General features: G+C 44.0%; 2 protein-coding genes across 10 annotated transcripts in view; both read left to right on the top strand.

Moving 5' to 3' along the window:
* LOC121710080 (spectrin beta chain, non-erythrocytic 1) overlaps positions 1 to 10,486 on the top strand; it is an 87,893-nt gene extending 77,407 nt beyond the window's left edge. For 2 of the 7 annotated variants that reach the window (XM_042093959.1, XM_042093961.1), the window contains 10 exons: positions 23 to 219; positions 1,182 to 1,306; positions 1,482 to 1,557; positions 2,026 to 2,115; positions 2,366 to 2,401; positions 3,554 to 3,595; positions 3,960 to 4,138; positions 4,341 to 4,514; positions 4,869 to 4,911; positions 5,576 to 10,486. In XM_042093959.1, coding sequence (XP_041949893.1) covers positions 23 to 219; positions 1,182 to 1,306; positions 1,482 to 1,557; positions 2,026 to 2,115; positions 2,366 to 2,401; positions 3,554 to 3,595; positions 3,960 to 4,138; positions 4,341 to 4,514; positions 4,869 to 4,911; positions 5,576 to 5,797 — 1,184 coding nt within the window. In that variant the 3' untranslated portion in view covers positions 5,798 to 10,486. The remainder of the gene's footprint in view (positions 1 to 22; positions 220 to 1,181; positions 1,307 to 1,481; positions 1,558 to 2,025; positions 2,116 to 2,365; positions 2,402 to 3,553; positions 3,596 to 3,959; positions 4,139 to 4,340; positions 4,515 to 4,868; positions 4,912 to 5,575) is intronic. The other 5 variants (XM_042093964.1, XM_042093965.1, XM_042093960.1 and 2 more) reach the window with 4 other exon arrangements.
* A 2,683-nt stretch (positions 10,487 to 13,169) lies between these two features.
* cdc42ep2 (CDC42 effector protein (Rho GTPase binding) 2) lies at positions 13,170 to 27,229 on the top strand. Of its 3 annotated transcripts, none has more exons than XM_042093969.1 (2): positions 13,170 to 13,364; positions 22,810 to 27,229. In XM_042093969.1, the coding sequence occupies exon 2, from the start codon at positions 23,354 to 23,356 to the stop codon at positions 24,137 to 24,139; it is 786 nt and encodes a 261-aa protein (XP_041949903.1). In that variant the 5' UTR covers positions 13,170 to 13,364; positions 22,810 to 23,353; the 3' UTR covers positions 24,140 to 27,229. The 3 variants fall into 3 exon arrangements, with proteins under 3 accessions (XP_041949903.1, XP_041949901.1, XP_041949902.1); XM_042093967.1 differs by lacking the exon at positions 13,170 to 13,364 and adding an exon at positions 16,521 to 16,903; XM_042093968.1 differs by lacking the exon at positions 13,170 to 13,364 and adding an exon at positions 17,015 to 17,375.
* The last annotated feature ends 578 nt before the right edge of the window (positions 27,230 to 27,807 follow it).

The following is a 27,807-nucleotide window of genomic DNA, read 5'->3' as shown; positions in this document are numbered from 1 at the left end:
TCTCTCTCTCTCTGTGCCTCAGTCCTGGAGGTGCTGCAGTTCAGCCGCGACGCCTCAGTGGCTGAGTCGTGGCTGGCGGGCCAGGAGCCACTGGTGCGGGCGGCCGAGCTGGGTGCCAACGTGGACGAGGTGGAGAGCCTCATCAAGCGTCACGAGGCCTTCGAGAAGCTGGCCGCCGGCTGGGAGGAGAGGTTCACCCTGCTGGAGAAACTCACCACGGTCAGTCACACACAGATGGATGAAGTACTGTAGGATCAGAAATTTGTCTAGAGATTGTTGAGAAATGAAGTCTCAGCCAGCCGGGAGTAGAGTCAGAAATCTCAGAGAGCTTTATTTACGAATATCCAGAGACCTACGTCGTGTTGCTAACAGACACAGTCTGATGCAACAAACAAGGAAACACTTTTTATACCCCCCTGACAAGTCAGACAAGACATGACATCTCCATTAATGGTACGCAAACCATTTTACGACTTGGTTACCCAAGCAGTTGACCATATCTATAAGGTTGTATCCTATAACGACCGACATCTATGGAATCCAGTCAAGATTGACCCCAAGACAGTAAATAAGGTCTTGGGCGCCAGCCGGCCGGAGCAGGGGCCTACGCGTCCTTCTCTCAGGCACACACAAGCAGCATGGTTGCACAAACACCTTGAACATGGCATTCCACAGATGTTGCCTCATAAATCTCCCCTTCACTTTCTGCTTACAGCAGCATCTCCCTCTTTAACATGTTCACAGAGCACACCAAAAGAGCAAATGGTTGAATATAGCACACACATATATGGTGAACACCTTTAAGGCCAAAATGTCTTACTACAATAACATGAATACAGAGAGAGAGAGAGAGGGAGGGGGAAAGGAGTTTGGAGTGAGAGAGTGCGTGTGGTAATTAAGACCGAGATAGGGAAATAAGGGTCGCCATGGTTAGGGACTCGTGTGTGTGTGGGTGGGTGAGAGAGAGAGGGATGAGGGCATAGATGAGTGGAACATAGGGTGAAAAGAGATTGGGATGGGAGAACTCTGGAAAAACTCAATTAAGTAAAGGACAGGGGAGCTACAGTCATCAATGTACAAATGGCATGAGGACAAATGTTTGAAAGGAATCTGTCTTATGGTATTCTTAAACTTGAGGTAACAGTAGAGATGAGTTTGGTGTGTCTTTCTCTCTTCTCCAGCTTGAAGAGCAGGAAAGGCTGAGAATATTAGAGGAGGAGGAAAGAGCAAGGCGACCTCCCACACCACCCCCGGCTGAAGTGGTCGCTTCTGACATAGAAACTGTGGCCCACGACTCTGCAGCCAGGTAAGCCCCTCAGACAGTACCACTTGATGCTTGGGGGGGGGGGTTAAGCCCTGACTAGAAAATCAAAGCATTGTGGTGAATTCAAGCAGTTCTTAGTGTTTTAAGTGTTCAGTGTCAATATTTTAGATCACCCCCATAATTGATCGGAGCCCCTCTCTTTCACCCCCTCTGATAGAACTAGTCTGGACCAGACTACACTCAATCAGTCCGTATCTGTGAATGGAGTTCACAGTGACCAGGACACCTCACAGGTAAGAGGAAGTTTGATGGATATGTGTATAAGTGACCACATTGAAAGTAAAGGCCATATGTGCAAGTCAGCATCTGTATTCCTTACTCCTGTCCAGTCCTGGCCATTTCATTCTGAAACTGTCCTGTTGTGTGTTTTCTGTCATAACTACACACTCTTTTCAATGTCCTGTCCTGTTTTTCCTGTTCCAAGTAATAATTTGTCTGTTTCAGTGTGTGACACATGCCATTCTGTATGGTCAACTCTTACTGAGTATTTTGGCGTCTGTCAGTGTGTGTGTATGTAAGCGAGAAAAGTGAGCTTTGCATAAATATAACACTCACTGTGTGTGTGTTTGCTTTTGGAATGTGAATGGTTTACTCACTCTTCCAGGTGCTGTGCCTGTTTTGACTACTGCTGTCTAACCTCGCGCACGTGCTAAAATGACAAACGGCTAATAACACACTCTTGTTGCCTCTCTGCCCCTCAGCAGTCGTTGTCAGTGTCAATGTCAGAGCTCAAGAAGCCTGATCCTAAGCCCGTGTCTAAACCTATGTCTAAGCCCAAGGCACAGGAACGTGTGAGTACCTTAGCATTAGCATCTAGCGCTAGCGTAGCGCCATTGCCCCATTTGCTACCTGCCTGTGCTTAGCATCCCACAGGCTACAGTACCCTGCCTGGCCCACAAAGGGCGCTGTTGTTGTTCTGATCTCCATTTGCTTCACCATTTGCTTCTGAATAACATGATTTTGTTGTTTTGCGTTTTTTTTGTTGTATGGTGGTTTCTAAATGGCTTTGTCTGGTTTTTATATGGCTCTGTGTGGTTTTAGATGGCTCGTTGTGTCTCAGCCTGTGTCCCAGTGTTGGTGAGTGTCGGTTAGCTGTGTAGTTTTTATGTGATTGATATCAAATAGAAACTGTGATGAATAAATAGCTAAATAGATCTCTCGTACCACTTGGCTGAAGTGCAATGTCTTAGAGTCTACCAGGGGGCGCTGTTGACACCCCACTAGGAAAAGTGTGCTCTGTCTTTACATAGGCTTCAGATTGTCCATTAGGTTTTAGATGGAAAGGGTAATATTTACATCTATGATAATCATACCAGTTTATATTGCAGTAAGATTTATTCTTTATTTATTATTAGTCTTTTGTGCATCACTCAAAATGTGGCAATATGTTGTGCACGTCATGTAGCAGGTTTTTGTGTGTTTTGTCTATGTTTCGTCTTAATGGATTGTATGGATTTTTAATGGGTAGTTAGCAGGTGTGGTTTGTGTGTAGTGACCTTTTTGAGGAAAACAAGTATGGCTGAAAGTGTGGCTGCCAAACACTAAACTGTGGCTGACCACAAACATGGCTTATGCTCAACAAGGAGCTTTCTTTGGAAAGATTTCAGTATATTTTGTAAACTCTTTGAGCTGCCACAGAACGTAATCGAACTAAAATGACCCCTGCCTTGACCATTAGATCCATATTACTGAGATCTGCTTGGAGTTCTCCTATCTGTTTTCCTCCAACGAAACAGATTTCTTCCCTGCAGTACTCCGTGCCCTCTGCAGTATGCTGCCCCAGTCGGTCCCTTGTCTGTCTCTCTTGCTCTCTACCCCTGGCTTGTCTCATTGTCCCTGTGTCCCTCCCTGTGTCCCACCTCAACCCCAATCTCCCTTGCCTGTCTGTTGAACTTCCATGCACTGTGCATGTCATGGCTACTTCATGTCTGTGTGGACTGTCATTCCTGGTCTGCAGTAAAATTCCATGACTCTCCCAGTATTCCATGTGAATTCTGCAGTTTGGCTTGAAGCATTCCACAGTGCTCTTCTTTTTCTTTTGTCAGTATTGTTCTGTAATGTCTATTTGTCTGTGGAATTCTGTGTTTTGTGTGTATGTATGTCTGTGTCTTTGTGTGCATATGATGATATATCTAGTGTGTGAGTCTTTCTGTGCTTGTTGTTTGTGTGGAACATCTTATGCTTAAGCTTCTCTGTCTTTCGTCTATCCTTGTGACGATACCTGGACAGTCGCATCAAATTAACGCAACTCTGCGGCATAAGATGCAAATGGTAAATACACCACATTTTGTTGAGGCACTTGCATCCACTCAGTACAGAGTCACTGCCTGTGTAATACAAGTGAATAGTTGTGAAAGTCCTAAATAGTTTCCTCTTAGTCTATGGAATCTAACTGCTGGGTATGTGGTGTATGTTTATGCTTGTGTGTAGCAAACCAATTAAATCAGTTAGTGCTGTGGAAGTACAGATACACTAGTTTCACCAGTCTTGCAGTAGCATTAGTTGCCAGGTTACAGCACTTGTTATTATCTGTGTCCTCTGGTCTTGCTGCCTCCCAACCTTGTTTACCAGTTCCTTTGCGTTGCCACTGTGGCTGCACTCTGACTTCTCTCCAACGGCCGTTTTTGCTTGACAGGGCTCCGAGTCTGAGTCGGTGAACGGGCCCGGGCGCGACAGCGGCCTCCCGTCCTCGTCCCGGCACGACCCCTCGGCCACGTTGCCCGGGAAAGGGAGCGCAGAGGGCACCGAGGCCATGGAGGGCATGCTGTGTCGCAAGCAGGAGATGGAGTCCCACGCCAAGAAGGCCGCCACCAGGTGAGGAAGGGAAGGGAGAGGAAAGAGAGGATGGAAAGAGAGAAAGAGAAAAGATGTGGGGAAGGGATGGAGAGATAGCGGGGGGGGGGGGGGTTGATGGGATTGTATCAGCATGTATAAGAGAGAGGGAGGAGTAACTGCAGAGGTGGACGAAGAGTGGCTGATGGTGAGCTCCATTTCACGTGTGTGTTTGTGTGAACAGATCCTGGCAGAACGTGTACTGCTTGCTGAGGAAGGGAAGCCTGGGCTTCTACAAGGACAACAAGAGCGCCTCCAATGGCATCCCGTACCACGGCGAGGTGCCCATCAGCCTGGGCGAGGCCACCTGCGAGGTCGCCCACGACTACAAGAAGAGGAAACACGTCTTCAAGCTCCGGTAAGAGGAGAGAGCAGGCAGAGAGTAAAAGAGGGAGGGAGAAACATTAGTGATGTTTAATACCAAATAGGAGTCCATTATTGTAAATACTGTGATTGGTGCTGCTGATAGAGTGATAGAGAATATGTAAAGGAGAGAGAGAGAGAGCTGGTCAGATAAAGAAGGAAAAGGAAACGTTAGTGGAGAAAAGGCTGTGTTTGTGGAGGGGGGGGGGGGGGGGGGGGGGTGGAGTCAAGGAATAGGAGGGTAGAGCCAATCAAAACCTATAGTATGAGGAAAGTTTACCGAAGGGTTAAAGGTTACAGAAAAATGCCTCAGTCTCCTCAACATCCATTTTTCTCTGTGTGACCAAAGGCTCGGAGATGGCAAGGAGTTCCTGTTCCAAGCAAAGGACGAGGTGAGTGGATCAACCCTCATGACCCTTTACTGACCACAAGCTAGCGTGTGTCCGTTTGTGGATCATTCTAGTAGCATGGGTTGCAATGTTTGTGTTGGTTTGGATCTATTCTCCCTATTCCACTAGAGCAGTGTTTCTCAAACTTTTTCAGACCAAAGACCACCTAACCAATAATTTATTTTAAAAAATCACGAACCACCTAGCTAAAAAACACAATAGGCCTACTCACTGGTTATTGTCTTTGGTTATTGTGTCAGAGGAGTCGTATGATAGCTTACATAGGCAGTCTTGCAGAACTGTTTGGATTCACATACAAGTTGGTTCAATATTACAAACAACTCTATATATAACTCATCTATATTATATTATACCACGTCTGCTCGCGAACCACCAGTGGTCCCTGGACCACACTTTGAGAAACACTGCACTATAGTCAGCCAGGGGTAGTGTTGTGTCATGTTTTGAACACCTCCTCTGTGCTATACCCCTCACTCTTTCTTTCTCTGCTTCTGTCAATCACATTCTCCATTTTTTTTCTTCCTCGTCATTAAAATGTTCCTCAACCGGTGCCTTTCTCGTTTTCTTTTCCACTTCTAATCATGCCTTCTTTCTTCAATTTTCTCTCCCTCTTATTCTGTCCACCCCCCCACCCCCCCACCACCAGCCTGAGATGAGCTTGTGGATCCGGGCCATCCACTCGTCCATGCAGTCAGGCTCCGGGGCAGCCGACCACTCCCCCGGAGGCCCTCGTGGCCTGAGCCGGGCGATGACCATGCCCCCCATCTCGCCCAGCTCCGGCGACACCGGCGGAGTTACCATGCGCAACAAGGACGGCAAGGAGAAGGACCGCGAGAAACGCTTCAGCTTCTTCGGCAAGAAGAAATAAAACAAAACAAAAAAAACAACAATGTCAAACACAAACGAAAACGGCAACAGCTACAACTTCCTTACTACTACATCTACATAAATAGCAAAGAACACACAACCACAACATCAAAACTCAAAATGAACTGATAACAGCCTGAGGAAAAAAAAAGGAAAAAAAGGCACTCTCAACTCAGTCAGATGCATTCTCTTTCTATCTTTAGCCCTCTGTTTCTTTTCCCTTCTCTCTCTCTCTTTCTTTCTTTCTTTCTTTCTTTCTTTCTTTCTTTCTGTGTGTTCTGGTCAAAGAGAGTGTCACTGAATGTGTTGCTCCAAACTGATGTCTCCTTCAATATTTCTGTCTTTTATCTATTTATTGTCTCTTCATTTTTCAGACAGCTGTCCATCAGTTGGACCCTATGTTAGGCCTGCCTCTTGGCTAAGATGCCATTTGTTGGACAATTAGAGAAGGTCTTGTGAGCATCAGGAAATGTAAGGTCTGTAGTCTTAAAACAGTGGCTGTTGCCACTACACTTTTTAAAAAAGGCTAATTTTATTATTTTGTGGGCAGGGGGTGGGGGGTGGGGTGATGCACAGGTGGAGCTTACAAACAGCCTCCCTGGCGCCTAGAAATACTCTGTGTGTGTAATAATCCAGATATTTCCCCCTCGACTCCTCTCCGCTTTCAAGTTAGCGTTGAGGTGCCTGATCTGGTAAGGCTTGCTGTTGTGTGAGTCAGGCCTGCTGTTCTAAACTGCAGATCACCTGGATGAAAGGTGCTCTCCAGCACCCTTTTTAAACTCTCCCATTCGCTGCACTGCTCTTTCTTTTTCTTTCTTTCATCTTTTTCTTCTCGGTTGACTCTTTCCTGCTCTCTCTCTCTCTCTCTCTTTGTGAAGGATCACATACTCATTTTGTTCTTTTTTGGTATTGGTGTTATTTGCATTACCAATAATTATTACTGTTATTATTATTATCATTATTATTATTTATCTTTTTGCTGTTGCAGATTTTGAGAAAATATTTAAAGAAATTGTAAGTATAGATAGTCCTGTTGTAAGAGGTGAAAAGAAAATCTGATTGGTTGAAACAGTGGGACCATGTTGGTCGCTGTTCTCTTATTTCTGTTTGTGCACAGACTTCTCCATTAGGGAAATGGCCTAAATTGCAAGATGTTTTCTTTTTTAAAAAATAAAATGGTGCAGTTGTGTTTTGCAGTGTGCAGGAATTAACAAAATACAGCATCATTTGGGTGGGGGGGGGACTCAATTTTTTTTTAAAGTGGTTTTATTATTTTCTTTGTCTGAATAGATCTTAACCTAATGCTCTTTCTATCTCTCTTTTTGATTTTATTTTATTTTCAATTTTTCTGTTGTCTTTATTTTCTCCTCCCCCATTGTTTCCTAAGACAGTCAAGAATTTGGTTTGTTGTGAGGGTGAGGTTATTTTTTTTATTATTTCTTGTGGTGCCGTGGTTTTGCACACAGTTTGCTTTTTAGTTTGGTTCGGAGGCATCTGCGTGGGTGCTTATCCCTCAACCACACCCCCACAAACAGACACAGACACACATACTTGCAGTGACGTGCAACACACTATTTGAGGGGTTTTCTTCTCTTTTCTTTCTCTCGACTCTTTTTTTTCTGTTTGTTTGGCTTGACGATGTAGTTGATAATGATAAGTTTCTAATTAAACGTTCCTTAGTTGATCATCAGGTTTCAGTCTCACTGTTCACACACACACACACACACACACACAGACACACACACACACATACTGTATATCTCCTTCTCTCTCTCTACACCCTTTCCCCCTCCTTCTCTCCCCACCACAGTTGTAAGCTGTTTTGGAGGTGTTCTTTATTGTAAAAATGCAAAGGAATATCAGACAATGCACAAACGGTAAGAAAAATGTGTTCTCTGAGAGGGAGAATTAGAAGGGGAAAAAAAACAACAGTAGACTTGGCGGAAAAAAATACAGGAAAAAAAGCTGAACTTCTATTTTTGTAATGATTAAAGAAACAGGGCGTGCCACACTGTAGTTCTCTCAAGGGCATCAAAACACGAATGTCGAATGTGAAAGAGAGAGGAGGCACTGGAGGAGAGTGTGACGAACTATTCGACACCTCCCCTTTGAAATACCTGATGGAGTTACCATAGCACCTGAGACTCCCAAAATCTTTCACAATGATGCTCGGCCTTCTGCTGAACAACGTGGAATGTCAGTTGATGTCAAAACTTATTCTGTCATCCTGTTGGTAATGGGCTAAAGTCTTAATTGGCCAAGTCTGACACCAGTTAAACCAGGGCTGGACAATGTGTGTGTGTTTGTGAAAGCAGGATGGTCACCGTGTTGCCCTCACGAAGAGAGAGGATGATTTTTCGTAGTTTGTAGAGGAGCATGCGATTAGTTCCTACTCTACCTGGTGTGGCATGATATTCGACTATTTTTGTAGGCAGATGATCATTCGTACGTTTTTTTTTTTTTTCGCCCTTCATCCTCTGGTTTGGGAGTTGTGTTGCGCTGTAGCCATCTCGCTATGCTTTTTTCGTTGGGACTCGTTCACTTGGTGGCGTGGCGTTAGACGTTGTGGTCCGATGTCGAGAGTCCTTGTACAGTGAAGCCCCTTTTTTATGTGAAGGAGTGGAGTATGAGACTAAGCTCCTGGGGTCACGGTTAAATCCATCCCCACTTGTTTTCCCCGCCTCTAGGGGTCCTTTTTGAGTGGTGCGCTCAGGGCACAGTGAAAGAAACAACCCACTCAATAGTTAATTCTGACAGTGAAAGCCTTTGAGGAGCCTTGAGATGGCCCAAGAAACTATTCTTCATCTGGTGTTCAGTTGGTTGATTATTTCCCAGGTCAATTGTGAAGTGTAAGGAGAGATGACAAACTAAACATTTGAATCCAAACTTACTGAAGATATTTGGGAATCAGGACAATATTCAAGTGTTATTTCTAGATTATCCCATCTCCACATATGTGATCTAGGAATGAATTGTCTTTGTGATTAGAAATGGCAAAATGTTGAGTTGTGATTGGATCAGGGTGCTCTCAGTTTAACAGCCAGTCAGAAATATTGACCATCGGACAGGAACAGCAGCCGTGATTGGCTTCTTCAGTAGATGCCAGACCTCAGATTCCACGCCACCACACAGGACAGGCAGCATTCGCTTGTGTGTGTGTGTGTGACTGACAAGAAGCTGCCAGTCCAGTCATGCTCAGTAGACTTCCTCATGGCGAGACGGTAGACTTCATGAAGAGACTCCAGTAGCAGTATCCTCCCCCCCCTCTGTGAAATGACGTTTAGAGAGACACATGTACACTAATGGGGGTTGAGTTGAGCTCGTTCACTGCCATTGCCTTGCTACAACGAGCGCCTGTTGAGTTACACTGGGGCTCCACTGGATCTGAGCAAAATCTGGCTCTGAACTGATGGGTCTAAAGTTAAGTGAGTTTACTGCCAGTGGTGGCTGCCTGTTTGGGTTAGTTTCGCCACACTGATCCCACACGAGGCCCTCTGCTGGTTGTTTGAGGAATCTACTGCAGGTTTGGGGTCAGGTTAGGCCCAGCGTTTGCCAAATAAAACTGTGATGTATAGCATGAATGTCCGTTGTGAATCATTATGACTCCAGTGACTCCAGACCAAGACGAAATAAACAGGTCGGTTTAGAACGGTAACATGTTGCAGTAGGTTAACAGAATGGCTTTGGTTTAGTTTCAAATCATGCCCATGGTTCTGTTTATTCATGCTGTCTCATGTTCTTTCTCTCTCCGTCTTTCTGTCCCTCTCACATTCAATCACTCATTCCAACATGCACTGTCCATCTTGACCATATCAACCAGAAAACGTCTCGTCTAATGTCCATCTCTAATTCTCATGCACGCATACAGACACACACACGCACACATACACACTTAGAAGGGTGACACCTGTGTTGAAAGTGTTTTAGCTGATGTCCCAGTTTCAGAGGAGGGATGCGATTCGGCCATTTGTGAAGTGTGGTGTGAAGGAACCGCAGAAAGGGGGTCAGGCTGTTTTATTTATGGTGGACAGACGCATGCAGAGGGTGTAGGTGTGTTGCAGGTGTGTGAGATGAATGTACAAGTATGTATTGCAGAGCCCCAAGTGAGGTAGGAAATGGCAAGGAGTAAAGGTCTTTTTTTAATGCAATACAGCTCAAAAAACATTTACAATATAAACTTGACATTATGCAGATGAACCAGACACAACATAAGTGATTTAGATGAGGAAAAAATGTAGCTTCCTTTTTTTGAGTGTTAGACAGATAAGGTAAGCTGTCTTGTGGGGATTGTATTTTGCTCATCCAGTGGCACGTCTGTAAGCCTCCATTAGCCTTCTGATCCACCCACCTCATGTTTTGTTTTAATTTTTTAAACAGGAGGGTTGCTTCCTCCTTCTGTGACTTCAACTAATTTTGAGTTGTTAATACCACTACTATGATTAATTATTATAAAACTCTTATGATGATGATGATTATTATTGCTACTGTTATTACTACTACTGTTACTACTGCTACTTATTACTACAAACTATTACTGCTGTCCATTTTCAGGTACTTGTCTGTAATACCAGACCTTTCCACCAGAGGTCAGTGTGCTGTGGAGCATTTTCATTACGGAATCAAAACAGAAAATGTTTGTTGACTTGTGTATCTACATCTAATATTAGGAATAATAAAACATGGTTTAAAAGAAAAAGGAGATGACCGTTTTTTCAGTATATAGCCTAAGTCTTTTTCTATTTTCTCACTACATATCACTTCCATAAGTTGTCTATCTTCTGATGCAGTCATTTTATGCATATAGGCCTACTGAATGTGATTAAAACAAACACAAAACTGGAAGTTATATATTGAGTCCACCACAGGACCGCCAAAGGTTTGATGACCGCATCCTGAATGTACATCAGACTGGGTTTCCAGCACCTCCGTTGACGTGGAAACACCATGATCTCATGGGCCCTCACCCCCTCCGTGGAGTTTGTCTGGGAAAACGAGAGAACAATGTCTCTCCCTGACATGTTAACAAAGGTAGGAATTACCCTCCTTATTGGCTTCAACCCTATACGAAGCACACTGGTTAAAGCTCATGTTTCTGGCTACTGACCGGACGAGGACTGCCCGATTGTGCTTTTAAACTACCATGCAGCAAATCGGCAGCATAGGCCAATTGAATTTGGCAAGAGAATAACACAGTTGATATGTAGCCTAGGCCTAATGTATCGATCATAGACCTAGAGTCTTATAATGTCTACTACCATGCATCACTCATTATGATGAACCATCAGAGTGCCCTTGGGCCTTCTTTAGAATGCCTATATTAATCAAGAATAGACATTACATGAATAGACATGTTACATTTTTAGCTACGCATATATCCTTCCATCCATAGACTTTGGCGTAGGCCTGCTGTAACAAGACACCTTTCACAATGCAATAGTTTTATCTAAGCGAGGGGGTCTGAGTGTCGCAATAAGGGGCTTCATAATCAATTGTCGTGCTAATCCCCCGTCAGACGGTCGTTAAACCCTGGCGGCCTTAATTCCACCCACAGCCGCAGATTTAAATGATGCATGTTAATGACAGTCTCCCAGTGTCCATTTGTTTTGTCTCTGCTTCAGAATGTGGGAGGATTGTTTGGTGCGTGTGTGCGCGCACGTGCCCGTCAGCTCATTTTACTCATCAAATAGGGGCTGAATGGCCATATTTGAGAGTACTTCGTAAAAAAGGAGTAATGGGTGGAGGAAGAGAAAAATTCGAGGGGAGGATTGTTTTGATATTTGCTCTTGCTTTTTGTTGGTGGATCTCTCTCTCTCTGCCTCTTCCACCACATTTCAGTGCTTCTGTAGGCATTTCTTAACTTGGCTTGGACCAACTTTAGTGTTGCCTAAGTTCTGGGAAATTTCCCAAGTAAATCAATAACCCAGATATGGTTACAGGTCGTTGTTTTGGTTATCAAAAGGCGTAGGCCTACTGTACCGCTGCCTCTCAATTAGACTTCCCGTCATACCCTATCGTAATTTTACGGAGGACAGTCTAGACTGTCCATTTCTTGTGAATACTTACATACTTTGATAACTTGGTATGTTTATTAATTGGACCACCCCCCTCCCTGTCTCATGTGAGAGCCTAATTAAATGGCAAATGTATAAATCCAAGAAGTAGTCGCCTAATTAAATTAAAGCGCAGAGGCGTAATTTGAGGGTGAGAAAGCCTTTGATCCAAAGACAAGTGACGTTTTTTTTCCTGTCGAGTTAGCCTGAGCTACCTAATTAATCTCAGTATTGTATGCGTTTCATGAGCCATCATCCTGTTCTCACCTTTAACACTTTCTTGGCAGGTGTCATGTTAGGTAGCCTAAGATATGACCTAATTGGTGTGAAGAATTAATTCTAACGGCTGTTTTACCTCGGGAACTCACCACATTCACGCCTGTAAAGACAACAATTTATCCAGTGTCCCGGGTAGCTTGGCAACATGCCGCCTTGTATATTGGGGCAAGTTTAAAATGGAGAGGCAAAGTCCCCACCCTGATCCCTCGCAGAGCGCAGCATTAGTCTACACTTAACAATAGCCCAGATACCCCAGCGACCGTTAAACGTCCCACATACTCGACGCACCCGACCAGTAGCGCGACAATGTGACGTCACAGAAGCGCCGTAACCATTTATACTCGCGCGTGGTGGTCGCAACACTAGTTGCAATATTCTCCTGAACAGAGGTGTCGCTGTTGTGAAAAGACTAACATTAACTACTTACACAGCAGAAGAAGCTGCAGTAAGAAACACCAGTAGCTAGCCTCTGTGATGGTACTTCAGACTTTGGTTGCTACTATTCACAACTACCATCATCATTATCATGTAGTTTCCAAGGTGTGTGCACAGGTAGATAGATAGATAGATAGATAGATAGATAGATAGATGGATATATAGATAGGTACTTTAGTCATCCCGAGGGAAATTTTAATAATTTAAACAGTTTAGTTAGCTAGCTAGCTAGCAGCTGGCTGAGTTTGTGTAATTTCCTGAAGTGGAAAGAGATTTTGTTCAGGCCTTAATAGATATTCTTTGTTTGAAAATAAATCGTTTTTATTCTTTCCTCTTAATTCCATGTGTTGCAACTCTCACTGGTAACTTTGTTAACTTATCCAGCAAACTATTAAAAATTCACGACTGTAACAAAACACTGCAACTCGCTTGCCCTCGAACTAGTCCATCTTCCTGTTTCCGCCTTGTCGCGCTCGTCTGAAAAAAAATGAGTGGTGCGCTACCTCGCGCTACACGGCCAAAACCCTGGCGCGCCAGAGAGATCTACGTCATTTTGACGTCACATTGTCGCGCTACCGGTCGGGTGCGTCAGGTATGTAGAAGCCTTTACACCGCACGTACATAGTCAGGAGAGTCGCTCTAACTGGGATCTCGGAGGTTGGGCAACACGCTCCCTCGAAACGAATTATTGGCACCGAATAGATTGACCGATTTTACCGATGACATTCGACTTCTCAATGAAATTACAAGGATATTTCGGCGATGAACATGTCAAGAACATAGCGCTTATGGACACAAGATTCTGTAAGTCGAGTTAGGCTATTTTGTTGGTAATCTTGGTTGCTGTGATCACACTGCGCTGCTTGTTTAGCCTAACTTTTGCGCATTATGTCATTTTAAGTAGCATGACAACAGCATAACTTCTTAAACTAGTCCAGCAGTCACAAACCATTACACTGGATCGAATAAGATTGTAACATGGTTTATGATGATGATTAGGTATCTAGAAGTCCATTGGTCTAATTACAAAATGATTCATGTTTGTTTGTTTTTTACTATGTGATGTAGTTGATGTAAACTTATTGTAGCAAACCGATGACCCATGAGACTAATCCTTCCATAGGCTATACTGTAGAAAGAGAGACATAGATAGCTTGCTGTTGCGCAACACTTTAGCCTACTGAAACGAGCTTGTCACGCGCTTCTACAGCTATTCAGATGTCTGGTTTGTTGGTTAGTTACTCTTTTTTAATTGCATATATGTTTTACATTGTATTGTATTACATCAACATACGGATCTGCTGTATTTGAGAGGTAAATTCTACCACGTTATTAGTAGTGCGTGTAACAGAAGTCTGTGAGGTTTAAAAAGAATTCCTGGTTCAGCATGTTCTGGAATGCTTTTATATGCTGATATTCAAAGCGGGTCCGCTCGGGGAAGTAGGATGGAGTTGAGTCAGCAACACAGTCGATGCATCAGGGAGGGCAGCGCCGTCAGATGCAGGCTGAAACACAGGGCAGGGCTTCTGATTGGTCGTTGAGGGGAGCAGGTGGCTTTGTTTATCCAGGTTACCTCACTTGGACCCCCGTGCGTTACTTTCATCAAAATTTTATTTTAAATACGGCCACGGACTGTAGGCCTAGTTAGTGTTAAGGACTGTAGTATTTCTGTATACCACCCCCCCCCCCCCCACCGTCTGATTTTGTGTGTGTGTGTGTGTGTGTGTGTGTGTGAGTGAGTGAGAGTGTGTGTGTGTGAGAGAGAGAGTGCATTTGCATGCTCCTGGTAAATCTTTATAATACAATAGAGGGTTCCTTCTAACATTTTGTCTTACCTTTACTTTGAGTATGCTGGACTTTTTCAAATTAAAACATCTGGACTGTATTTGAAGTTGTGCAGGAAAGAAAAAACACAATAATACTTGGCCCAGGTCCTGAACAGCACTCCTACACACACACACACACACACACACACACACACACACACACACACACACACACACACACACCAGAAGAGTGAGAGAAAAACTCAAAGTATGCCTTACTCTAATCCTACACCCAAGCCTCTCTACCAAATATGTATTTTCACACACTGCTTTGGAGCGTCAGGTTTGTTTTCGCAGATCATAGTGAATTCCTTGCAGGAAAAAACAGCAGAGGAATGTGTAGCTGGGCTGGACTAGAGTGCAGACGTCCTATCAGGAGTGTATCAGAGCCTTTTTGGGGAGGAAATTAAAGCGTGATCTAATGACTAATTGAATCTAGGCCCAAATGTCCATCAGAGGGGAATCAGATCCACGCAGCTGAAACAGAGCCAGATCTGGTTCTCTTGGACTCTGCATCTCTGTATTCCACATGTTGGGTGTTGTCTGTTTAAATAACTGAATAACTGACAATACTTTCTCTCTTAGGTCACAGAGTGATTTCAGGAGAGCACAGCAGCCTTTACGTCTAGTAAAACATCTAGTGTTAGGTCATATTATTGGCAACTCTTTCCATACATATGTTTTCCATTATGCATACTGTTTAACACAGGTTGTGGATGTTCCACAGCAAATAGTGCTGGTTAAATTGTGGCACCTTTACTGTGCAGGACTTTTTTTGTCCATATGTCTGCGCGCTCTTCTCTGTTGAGTTCTGCTTATGGCTTACTTGTGGTTTATCCTGAGAACTCTGAGTGTTGCAGAGGATTTTATGTTTAAAAAAAAGGATGAGAAACCCTATGTCTTCCATATTTTATGCTGTTTTGTCATTTGGCCTTTAAGAGTTAGTTAGACCCACCTCTTACTGTCTCTGGTATAGAGTAATTTCAAACTGACTGTTTGGACAGCGCCGTGAATCACATGTGAGACCAGACAGTTTCTGCTTCACTGCATGGGCAAGATTCATTCATGCTGGGAGATAACCCGACACTTAGCGTTTTATGAAAGAAAGATGAGATCCTGAAAGCCAAGATGAAACTCCTTACTGTGAAGTGATTTAGGAGACAGCAAGACACACTTTTATATATTTGAACTGACAGAATACTTGAGATCCTCTTTGACATGGAAACCTTTTTTAGAAAGCAGACCATACCAGGCAGAACTGAATCCTACTATCTGATAAGTGTGTGTGTGTGTGTGTGTGTGTGTGTGTGTGTGTGTGTATATATATATATATATAAGGGCTCTGTATACAGATGTATTCATTTTGCCTCAATAATCCAAGACGGAGACCTAATGCCTAAAGATGGGATCAGGCACTGTGTGCAATTTGGACTGAATGAGTGATAAGGGTCCCTGTAATGAGGATGGAATTTGAGCGTCTGTGGAGCCATATGGGGGTGACTTTGATCCCGGCCCCCGTCCTGTCCCCCTGTTTGATGTGCTGATGGGGGGACTGTGTGACATGTTTCTCTGATGACACCAAATTGTTGTCCTGGGGAAATCTAAATCACCAAATAATCAGTTCATTTCTCTCTTCTTTTTTTTCATTTTCTTTTCTCCTTCTCTAATTTGTATGTCTTCACCCCATCTGTTATGTTCACCCCTTCTTCTTCTTCTCTCTCTCTCTCTCTCTCTATCACTCTCTCTCTCTCTCTATATATCGCTCTCTCTATCTTATCTGGTCTCTTCTTTTCACCTTGCCCTACTAAAATTCACCATTTTCAAAAGCTCTTGAAAGGGTTATCTTGTTTCACTGGTGTGGGCTGGTTGCTAAATGAAATATTCAAGTCTGAGGGACTGAGTTTGTGAGCCATTTCCAGGAGGGTCACCGGCAGACCAGCAGACTCACTGAGGCCCTTGTCTTGTCTTTCCTCTGGCTCCAGTTCTCATGGGTCTGAGTGGAGGAGCTGTGACCAGCAGACAGTGAGAGCAGTCAGGCAGGGCAAGGTTAAGCATCAAGCTTGGCTTGGGGCCAGTGCCTGGGTGTTTCTCCCTTTGGGCTGCCTTACATTGTTAATCATGGGAGAACTGGCGTTCCAGTACAACAGTTTCCTTCCTGATAAAGAGAAGGAACAGAAAGAAAAGAAGTTCTGTTAGATACTGAGTGAGATCTCTTTCTCTGTGTGTGTGTGTGTGTGTGTGTGTGTAGGATAGAGAGATGGTGGTAGTGAAACTGTGAGGGTGATGGAGAAGAGATGTGGTTATCTGTTTTCGATGGGTGTGTTAAGAACTATTAAAAAGTGAGTAAGCGCATGCTTCTCTGCGTGCGTCTGCGTGTGCGCCTCCCTTCGCTAAAACGGATTTGACCCGCTGGAATTTCCAGCAGTAAGGAAGAAGTGTGACATTCAGTTATAGCTCACAGAAAACCCTGGTCTGGATTTCGGGCCAGGGCCAGAGACGGGCCAAAGGCAGTGTAACGTAAGTATATATATCTCTAACTGATATCACTCAATTTAATGTTTTATTTCACCGAAAGGTGGGCTTGTAAATGGATGTTAATTCCTTTCTATTTTATGACGGCGATCAGTGATGTCTCTGGCTGGCTACTGTCGGCGAAATCCAGCTCCTTGCTTTTCACGACTGTCCAATTGAATGCGGTGCTCTGGTAGCCTATTGCGGAACACGTTTCTGCGTGAGAGCGAGAGGCTTGTCCCATGCGCCTCTCTGGTTCTACAGTATCAGCAAATGCTTACTGTATAGCACACGGTATCAGGTGGACAGGTTATTTATATGGCGCCGGAACCTAAGCATTACTTTGCGCAGTGAACTCCTGACACTGCTTAAGTCATCAGTCCCAAACTGCACTGTCCTACATAAGTGGATTTCTTGCTGTTGAAGAATATCATACAGTCGACTAGGAACTGTCACGAGTGGCGATAGGATTTTCAAGGTAATAACCAGTTGTTGTTTAGCGGGTTAAGATGACAGTGTGTTTCTTATAGTCTACATTGTGTAAGGTTGTAGGAGCTATGTTGAATGTCTGTAGATAAATTGAGTCTGTGACTTCCAATGCAGAGAGCGCACGTTTAAACATTATATTTTAAGAATATGATTTGTATTGCTGACAAGTCATATCCACTTTCCATGTAGCGGGTGAACGATTTTTATGATAGCCCGTTACACAGTGTTTATTGAAAACTTTGTAGACTATATGTGATTCTGGCAGACTGTGTGTTGATGGTCAGTTTGGGTACAAAACTCACTGGCCTCTGGTTTTCTGTGATCTGCGATTCCCTTGAGTTGACCTGTTTCACAATGGTCCTGACAAACTCCGCATTAGACTAGAATTTCTAACTGTTTACTATGGGTTTCTCTTATGCTATCGGTGACGTTCTTTGAACTATGGATGTGAACGATTATTTAGCAAGTAAATTCAGCCTTCTTCTTGGACACATTGCCAGTTCATCCCAACACAGAATAGGTGGATTATGTCACAGGGAGGTTACCGGAGTGTATTAAATTCACAGACACTCACAGATACTCAGAAAACAACAACTACCAGAAAACAAAACAAAAAATGAAAACTTTTCCCCACGCCCCTGACTTATGATGAAGAAAATAATTTCGCCTCGCTTTCAGTGGAAGTTCAGTGGTGACAGTGCCAGTATTGTTTGGGGGCTACCGGCCCGCTGTCATCAGTGCGCGCGGAGCCAAACAATGTACTTCTCAACTCTCACAGCTTCCATTGTGTGCACTCTGAATCGGTATGAGACCGCAAAAAATGTTGTGACAGTATGTTCCATGTATTATCTAACAAACGAACCTGCTTTCCGAGGCCCGGTCATTGTGCATCCATTTGGCAACTACGTTATTTACGCTTCCTCTACTTTAACAACGTGGTGCAATAGTCAGCGAATGTGTGTCTAATCTTGTTTTACTGTTGAAGAAAGATTAATTGAAATGAAAACAATTTTCGGCCCAATGTTGAATGTGTTTGCTTTATGATGGTAGTGCCATCCATGGATGAGAGCTCATGAAAGACGTTTTGTTGCCTGCACTTGTATTGGCATCTATTATGGCAGTTCAGTTCTCTTTAAAATTACTTTTGGTCCTGGGTGTTTTCCCAGTTTGAGCCTGAAAACTGAAACAAACCTAAACACCTTGGACACCAAGGTGTGGGTTGCCAATGACAGGATATGAGTCACTGTGTCCTGATGCTGTAGAATTCTCTAAGCCGGTTTCTGAGAAATAGACTTACTCTGACGAACTAGCAGTGCTGATTCCTTACTCTACCATGACCATCACGCCCACATGTATTTGTGTTGTTTGCATTTCAAAAATCATCTGTGTATAGTAATAAGAGGAATGATGGGGGGAGGGGGGGCTGTGTCCTACCCCTAAAGGCCTGCATGCCACAAGATTTCTGTGATATATCAGTCACAAGTAGTTAATTCCTCCGGCTTAATTTCAGTCTACATTTTTGGTGGCTTGTTGAGTTGAGATGTGGCATCAGTGTTGACCAAGTGGATTTTTGGGGCATTGAAATCCTTTTGGAGTATTTGGGTCATTGGATTCTGGTTTGTCCAGATCCTGAGGCTTTGTGGCGGTGGGACCGGTGGTGGCCTGGTGTAGTCACAGCTGCTCTGGCAAGAAGCTTTGTGCCTGATCTGATCACATGGAAGTGGAAAAAGTAACAAAAGGGTAGCACATCATGTCTCAGGCTATGGGCAACATTGTAACCTCTGTATGACCTTGATGTTGTTTGAACTGTCCGTCAAAGTAGCATGTTCACTACAAGTGAAGCAGTGGAAATTATGAGAAATACTTTGTGTGAGTATGTTTGAATCCTTGGCAGATTTCTACTGTGCCTCATGATAAAAAAGTACATGTTGTCACCCAGCCCTGAATTCTGTTGACTCAAGATTAGATTGACCGTTGGCCTTGACACAGATAGTCAAACCGTAACACCAGCAGACCCTCAGTGGACCGACTGACCACTTTTTGGATGTAGATTTAGGAAACACAAACCAAATAACAATAGATGTTTTCCCTCGAAGCCACTCATTTCGAGAGCACGTGTCCATTTGGTGGTTTGGCCCAGTAAATCTCTTTTGAAATGGTCTCTGCCTTTGTCATGAACACAGTGTCTGAAAGCATTTCCCCCAGTGATGATAATCTGCTTAAAGTCTGGATAACCACCTATCCGGTAATATTTACTTTGGTACCTTTTTAGGTGGCCCTCGATAATGATAATTTTGATATTGCGTCTGCTTTTCAGTCTATTGGTCTATAAACGGGATTTGGCCTATATTTCTCAGACCATTATAGAGATTGACATAAACAGACCACTAAAGAAAGAGAGAATGAAAGAGAGAACATTTAAAACATGTATAGAAAAAGCTTAAAGGGGAGAACAGAGTTGGGAAGCATTCAGACTTGTCTAAGTGTAACAGAGAGTCACTCAAAGTGTAACAGAAAGGGGCATATAGAGCATTATGGGAAAATCTAGTCAGTGAGGAATAGAAGACTGGGAGGCTCATAGAAGACAACAACAGCAACAGTTGAAGCAATGGTCAGAGAAAGAGAGTTTGAACAAAAAGGTTGGGAATGGGGGAGGGGGGGGGGTTGCCGCTGAGAGTAATGGTCCCTCTCATTCTCCTGTTGTTGTCCTGCTCATTATCTAAATCATCATTATCTACACAGTCCAGTGAGTCTGCACACTCATGCTCTCTCTCGCTCGCTCACTTTCTCTCCAAACACTTGTGTGCTCTCAGAGAGACATCCAACAGAGGACACTTGATCACACACACACACACAAAGATTTAAACAGAACACACACACGCTCACACAGCCACAAGTGTGTGCACACACATAAACACACACAGTCAAACACACACTTACCTACACACTTCATTGCTACTCAATAGAAAACATAAACACACTAGCACTTAATATGTGTAATACCCTTTACTGTGACACATACACAGACAGACACACATACACACACACACACACACACACACACACATATACATACACTCACACTGCACATACCAAGTGATGCACATGATCAAAGCTCAGATATGCTCACACTCACAGACACACACACACACATTTCTCTGTCTCTTAATCAGCAGTGTTCTGAGAGTGTCATCTGATTTTTCGCTCTTGCTCACACAGCTCTTACTAAGCACAATACTTCATTAGTCACAGTCATGGGCTGCTTACATGCCAGCCATCCCTGGAAAAACCCAAACAACCAGGCTTGATCGGGCAGATAATCAGTTTCAGCAACAATATAATTTCCTTTATTTATAATCTTTAGACAAACTATACCATTATCTCAAAATATTACCCTAGTCTGCTAAATGTTAGCAGTAATTTATGATGAGAACATCCATTTTGATTGTTGCCCCAGAACTTATCTGTGAAATTGAGATGTTTTTGTCTTGTGTGTGTTTGTGTGTGTGTGTATGAGTGAGACTATGGGTGTTTTGTCTACTGATTATGTTGCGTTGGATACTGTTGATTGTCACCTGTTTAAATACCTTGTGTTTAAACTCCAGATCTTTTCACATTGTTTGTGTGTGTGTGTGTGTGTGTGTGTGAGAGAACATTACCCCCCCCACACACACACACACCCACACACACACAATCCCTCACAATAAACTGTAGTATCACCAAAATCTTTCCCACACAAACTCACCCTATGCAGTAGTGGAACATTCCAGGAGCATTCTCTCTTTCACACACACTCACTTTGTGTGTGTGTGTGTGTGTGTGTATAACTACTTCGGCTCACAAGTCTGTGTTGTGCATTATGTAATTCTTGAGTATTGTGTCCTGCCCAATGTCAGTGTAGAGGTGTGGTGGCTGTTTTGGCCGCGGCCCATGTAATGCACAGTAGCCGACAGTGACAGGTTGTCATAGTGACGTTAAGGAAAGGTGCAGTAACATTTCCTTACATGTCCACATGCACACAGGTTCTCTCTCACGCTCTTTGTATTGCTCATCCACACACACACACTGACACACATGACTGTGTTCTATGCTTTTTTTTCTGTTTATATGCATTGGTGGCTGAAGTGCATTTGGAAAAGGTCTTGTCTTTTTCGATTTAATAGCCACAGCAATAACTCCTGTAACTTGAGAGGTGTGAGTCATTGTAATATCAGATGCATGTTAGCTATTTACAGTTGTTTAACCTGAACTTCACCTCTTGGTATGCTGCTTCACACATAGTTCTCTCTCTCTCTTTCTCTCTCTCTCTCTCAAACTCACACACACACACACACACACACACACAAAGTATCATATAAGTGTTCTATCTGTCTCTCTGTTTATAGAAGGATTGGTGGTACACTTATACCAAGTGACAGTGCAACCAGTGTCTACTTTCAACTTGTTGACCTGTTCAGAAAAAGTTGACTTGTTCATAGTCATCACTCTCATTATCAGAATAATTGAAACATAATAAATTACATTATATAGCTGACTTTGTTTTCAGCAGCCCAAACTAAGTCAATTATACTGCTGACTTATAGGCTGCAACAGTTCCACCCAACAGGACACACTCACATTTTCCCATGGTGCACTGCAGTGTTTCCCATACAGTGACTTATTTGTGGCGGCCCACCACAATATCAACACTGACCACCACACAATGATTTTCCAGGTTGTACTGAAATGTGCTTAAATCTGGTTAGCATCATAACCACACTGTGCTAATTGTTAAAAACTGTTGCATTCAAGTTAATTCTGCAAACCAACCACCACAAATGGAATTCAATTCTGTGGGAAACACTGCACTGCCAACAACAAAACTCTTTAACTTCCTGCCTGCTAATTGCATAATCAAAATTTTGATTTATTTGTCTTCTTCTTTGCTTACTAAAACTTGTTTGTGTGGCATTTCTCTCACAGAGATACACACACACACTTACAGAAAATGGCTTTCCAGAACATCTGTGTGTGTGTGAAAGAGAGTGAGAGACCAAAGGAATGAGAAAGAGAGAGAGTGTGTGTGTGTGTGTCTGTGTATTTCTTAGTGTCTTTGAGATATCATCTCATTCTGTTCACTTAATAGAGTAGAACATTATGTAAAGGGGTCAAAGATGTTTACGTCCAAGACATTGTTGTCTGTGTCGTCTTGTGATGGCTTGAAATATATACATTTCTTTTCTTGTTTGTCTTTGGAACTGGCTGGGAGCCCTCAAGTTGTAAATAAAGCCAATGACCCCCAATAGGGAGGAAATGGCCCTTCCACTATTTATAGTCTGTGTCTTCCTTAGTGCATAAGCAGCACCAGCAGAGAAGTATTTTAAGTGTTCATCTCTGACTCTTCCTCTCTCTCTTTCCCTTTCTCTCTCTGTCCACCTTTGCAGGGCGAGGGTGTTGACGCAGTGTCCAGTCAGCTGACAGCGGTGGGAAAGTCATCTCAGAGACGTTGGTGACGACGGCCACCATCTTTGAAGCCGCGCCGTGGAACAACAGGAAGGGACGTGTCGGAAGGGATTTGTGTGGAATAAAACAGCGTGTGCACATTTTCGTGTTGGACTGCATTGTTTGTGGAAGTGTTGTTGTACCGCCAGGGCATTTGAACTTTAGACCTTCGGAGTTGGTCGGATTCTGAAAACAGCAAAACCCCTTCCCCTGCTGTTGGAAACTGAGAAAAACTCTTTTGTCTGTCTGTCCTGCTGTCTCTATCCTTAAAGTTCTCTGACCTACCTGCTTGCTGGTCTCGCTCCTCTCTGTAGTTCCTCTCTTCCTTTCCTTTCCTTTGGCCCGTGTTGTTTTTCTCCCTCTCTGACTCTCTCTCTCTCCCTCTCTGACTCTCTCTCTCTCTTTCTCTCTCTCGCTCCCCCTCTCTTCTCGCTCACCCTGTTGCAAGACCTCGCTCTCTGCTGCCCCGGAGGGAAGGTTCCGGAGATGTCAGCCAAGGCCCCCATCTACCTGAAGCGCCGCAGCCGCAAGGGCAAGAAGGAGAAGCTGCGTGACCTCCTCTCCTCCGACATGATCAGCCCTCCGCTCGGAGACTTCCGCCACACCATCCACATCGGCAGTGGAGGCGGCGCCGACGACCTCTTCGGTGACCTCTCTTTCCTGCAGGGCAAGTTCCACCTGTTGCCCGGGCAACAGGGCCGCCACGCCCTGTCGCAGTACGCCGCGGGCGGCGACGAGTTCCAGTTCAGCCGCACGTCCAGCGTGAGCGGGCACCTGCCGTCGTCTGAGAGCTCACCGCTGCTCAAGAACGCGCTGTCCCTCCCGGTCATCGGCAGTGTGCAGGCGCTCACTCTGCCCGCCACTGTCTCCACCGCACCCCAGCCCCCTTCATCACCCCCACAGACCGCACCCCACTCCCCTCCTCTGCCCAACCAGGCCCCACCACCCAAGCCTCCCAGACTGCACTTGGAGGACCGCGCCCTGACGTCGTCACCTCCGCCCCGCCCCACGCTGGCGTCCCCGGAGCGGACCACGTCCTCGCGCTTCAGCCCGACACGCTCCATCGAGGACGAGAGCTTCCCCGGTACCCCCGAGGAGGACACGGGGCTCCAGGACAGGCCGTACCTGTCCCACGCTGGCTCCCTGCTGTCCCTGCACCTGGACCTGGGGCCATCCATCCTGGACGAGGTGCTCCAGATCATGGACAGCCAGCACCTGGGGGGGCTCAATGGAGGCTGTATGTCGGGGGGCAGGCAGGAGATCTACACCTGAAGACAATATCCTCCACCCCCCATCTCACCCTTAACAAAAACACTTCCACACCTCCACCCCATTCCTTTCACCTCAATGGACTGCTGCAGCCACCCAAACCCCTTCAGTGCTCTCCTCCCACTCTCTCACCACACACACACACACACACAAACACGCACACACGTGTTGTGTCCCAGCACTCCTCCACTCTATCGATATATACATCAGTCTTCCCCATGGAAAGTATGTCCGAAGTGTTTTACAGTCTCCTATTCAAACTCTGGCCTGCTGAAACACTTGGATTGATGTGAGCATTAGTGTTTTTGTGCTCGCTCTCTCTCTCTCTCTCTCTCTCTCTCTCTCTCTCTCTCTCTCTCTCTCTCAGAGGAGGAGAGAATAGCGAGAGAAGCAGCTTTCCCAACTGCTGCTTATTATATTTCAGAGTGATTTATTTTCTTTCTTTTTTTGTCTCTCTCTTCTATGTTTTTCAATGAGACTCTTCTGCTGACCTCTACACGCTGTGAAAGAAAAGACCCTAAAACAGCTGAGCTCCAACATGGCTGAGCTTCATGTCCTCCTTGCGCCCAGCGTCTCTGTATTTCTATTCCTTATTAAACAGAATGGACTGCTGGTCAGACTGGTGAAACATGAACTTGATAAGAATTGTGTGTGGGTATACTGAACTGACTTTTTAGACATGTTTTTTCCTTTATACCTTGTATAGCAAAACCCCTCTGACTTTTCGAGAACGTTTTCAGTCCTGGAGGCAATCTGCGGTCTACAACCTTGGCCCGGATTCCTCAGCACAAAAACCTCTTTTCTTTTTTTTTCTCTCTCTCTCTTTCTCTTTTTCTCGAAAGAGAAAATGCACAGCGGGAACAGTTGACCTTTTCCGAGTGGAGTGATGACTTCATCCTGAGTGTTGCAAGTGAGCCGGTGTGTGTGCGGACCCCCTCCCAGTCCCTCTGGGTGTCTCAGTCCAACACTGCAGTGTTTTTTTTTTTACACAGAGCAAAGAAAAAAACACCAAGCTCCACGCACTGCACTATTCTAATACATTTTTACTGGAGTTGAAAAAATACGTATTCGACCAAATCAGAGTGAGTCTGAAACCTCCATTGAGTGAGTCAGCCCTCTTTAAAAAGCAGATTGTTTTTGGTTGTTAGTCTGTTCAGTTTTCTGAGGCCTGACTTTTGGATAGTTGAGGGTGGAGGGGGGCCCTTAAGGGTTGTCTGAGTTTGCGCTGTTCTCTCCTGGGTGTGTTTTGGGAGCTGCAGCTGTGCCGCTGCCCTCTCCCCTTCTCTCTGTCTGTCTCTGGTCGAGGTCCAAGGGAGCATGGAAGTTGCGCTAGTGTGTTAGCACTGGCCGGCCACCTGCACCTACCTCTTCAGGGGCCTCATCTCTTGTCATGGTGGTTGGAAGAGCCACGGGTTTCATGGACATGTGGTTGAACTAAGGAGAATCACAACAAATGTGAAAGGAAAAAAAAAAATCTTTCTGAGAATTGACGTTAATGAGCATTATGTAAGCGCAATAAAGTTTGCTGTAGAGCAAAACACACATTAAGCTTTATGTTTGCAGTTATGATGGTTTTGAGAATAGAAGGTAGATCCACATTCACAGAGAAAGTGCATGCTGTTTTACAGTTCTTGCATTGATATTGTTTGTATTTTGCCTTCTTTGATTTTAATGTGAATTGTTTTTACCATAGGGGTCCGTGGAATTTTAAGTAGACCAAGAAGAGAGGATTTTTTTTTAAACTAAGCATGGGTACTTTGCACTTCAATTTCTGTAATATATAAACGTTGAATGTACAGTATACATAGACACTAATGGTAGATTATCAGACAAGCTTAATGAAATGAAACAGCACAAGAACTTTCCATTTAAGCAGGACCAATGGAGCAACATTAGAAAGGTTATTAATCAAAACCACTTTGTCTCGAAATTCACTGACATTAATCTCTGCCAATCCACAAATATAGACAAATCCTAAAAATAAGACTTCTTGTCCTGATACACATTGACACATGGTCCTGACATTATGTATAACCACTAATTTCACCATATACCACTGTAATTTATACATATATTTGCTCTCATTAATCATCATGTCTAATATTTCAACACTTGAGGTGCTTTAACATAACTGTTAAAGAGGTATATTTGCATCACGTGCGGTGCAATCTGACAGCATATTGTTTTGAAGGAGATGTTCAGAGCTGTACTCTATTTGAATGTGACTAGTAGTCACACAGATAAGCTGTGTATGTGTATAAATAGCTACTTGTCAGGATAACAGTGCATGTCACCTCATATGCTGAGAACACGATTAGATGCGGGAAGTTAAAGTTCTGGAGTTTTGTGATATCATTTTTGTGTGGGTGTGTGTGCGTGTGTGTGTGTGTGCGTGTGCGTGTGTGTGTGCGCACGTGTGTGTATGTGTGCGTGGCTGACATGTTACATAAGGTCTGTGCTGCTGGCAGAGCTCTCACTCCTGGCTCTCTCACACTGTCCACTCAGCCTGGTGTACTAGTTCAATGAGAGGTGCCTGGGATTTGAATGAGAACTTTAGTGCGTCTCCTTAACCTCCTCCTCTTCCATTGGAGCCAGTGGTGCCTATGAAGTCTTACATTTATCAAGTGGGAATAGACACTCATCATTAACTGTCACCGTGACTACACTACTTTCCTGTCTTGATCTCAACAACACTAAATAGAGTATCATCAATATAGACAGGACATTACAACCCTAACATGGATAAATATGTCTGTGTATGTGGCTTTTCCTGGCTTAATCTCAATGGACAGACACAAAATATCACTAAGTCTGATCACTTTAAATGCTAACGGTGGTTCTGTTTCAACTGGAAGGCCACTTTACACAGCTATGAATATAGATGCATTCACAGGAAACTTTGTAACATTTCAGTGTATTTTTCTACACTATTCTGGACATCAAGATGGACACAATCTTGCTGCTGCTGTGATGACTAGTTACGGTGTTACATGCTGGGATCGTTTGTGCACTTGGGTGAAAGGTGAAATATATGTTGACTCCTAGCTGTACATGATTATAAATAAATGTTCTTTTTTGTGTAGAAACACTGCATGCTGTGTCTATTTTTCTGTGTGCACTACAAGGACATGGTAGTCTGGCTAAAGACAGTTCAAGTTTCGATTACACTATAAAAACAACCAAGTGGAGAGAGATCATCAATCATCTACATACTTTTTCAAATTAGTGAATAGTTTATCTAGAGGACCCATTAGTACAAGATGTAGTATGTGTTGTTGATGTTGCTTGCTTTGCATTACCGCCTCAGTGTAATTACATGACAGATCCAACCACTGTCAGCCCAATATAATTTAGATTCCATTAGCATTGCCCATAACCCAATGGACCAGTCCCAGACCACAGTAAATACAGTGAATGTGGGGTGGGTAGAGACAGGGGACTAGTGAAAAACAAAACTGTTTATTAGAAGGAGGGATTGTGTTAGAGGGAGATTTAGAACAACAATGCAGAGTTTTGCTCTAAATCTATTATGCTACCTGCATAAAAGCCCTACGAACACCAACATCCGCACCAAGGCCGTAGTCACAATGTCAACATTGGGGGGGGGGGACCAAATCTGTGGTGGGACCCCCAAATAGAATTTCAATACATTTCCTGCCATGAAAAATATG

Source organism: Alosa sapidissima, chromosome 5 (genome assembly GCF_018492685.1).
Source record: "Alosa sapidissima isolate fAloSap1 chromosome 5, fAloSap1.pri, whole genome shotgun sequence".
Taxonomy (NCBI): domain Eukaryota; kingdom Metazoa; phylum Chordata; class Actinopteri; order Clupeiformes; family Clupeidae; genus Alosa; species Alosa sapidissima.
Note: the sequence above shows the minus strand (reverse complement) of the source record. Positions and strands in the feature narration are given on the sequence as shown.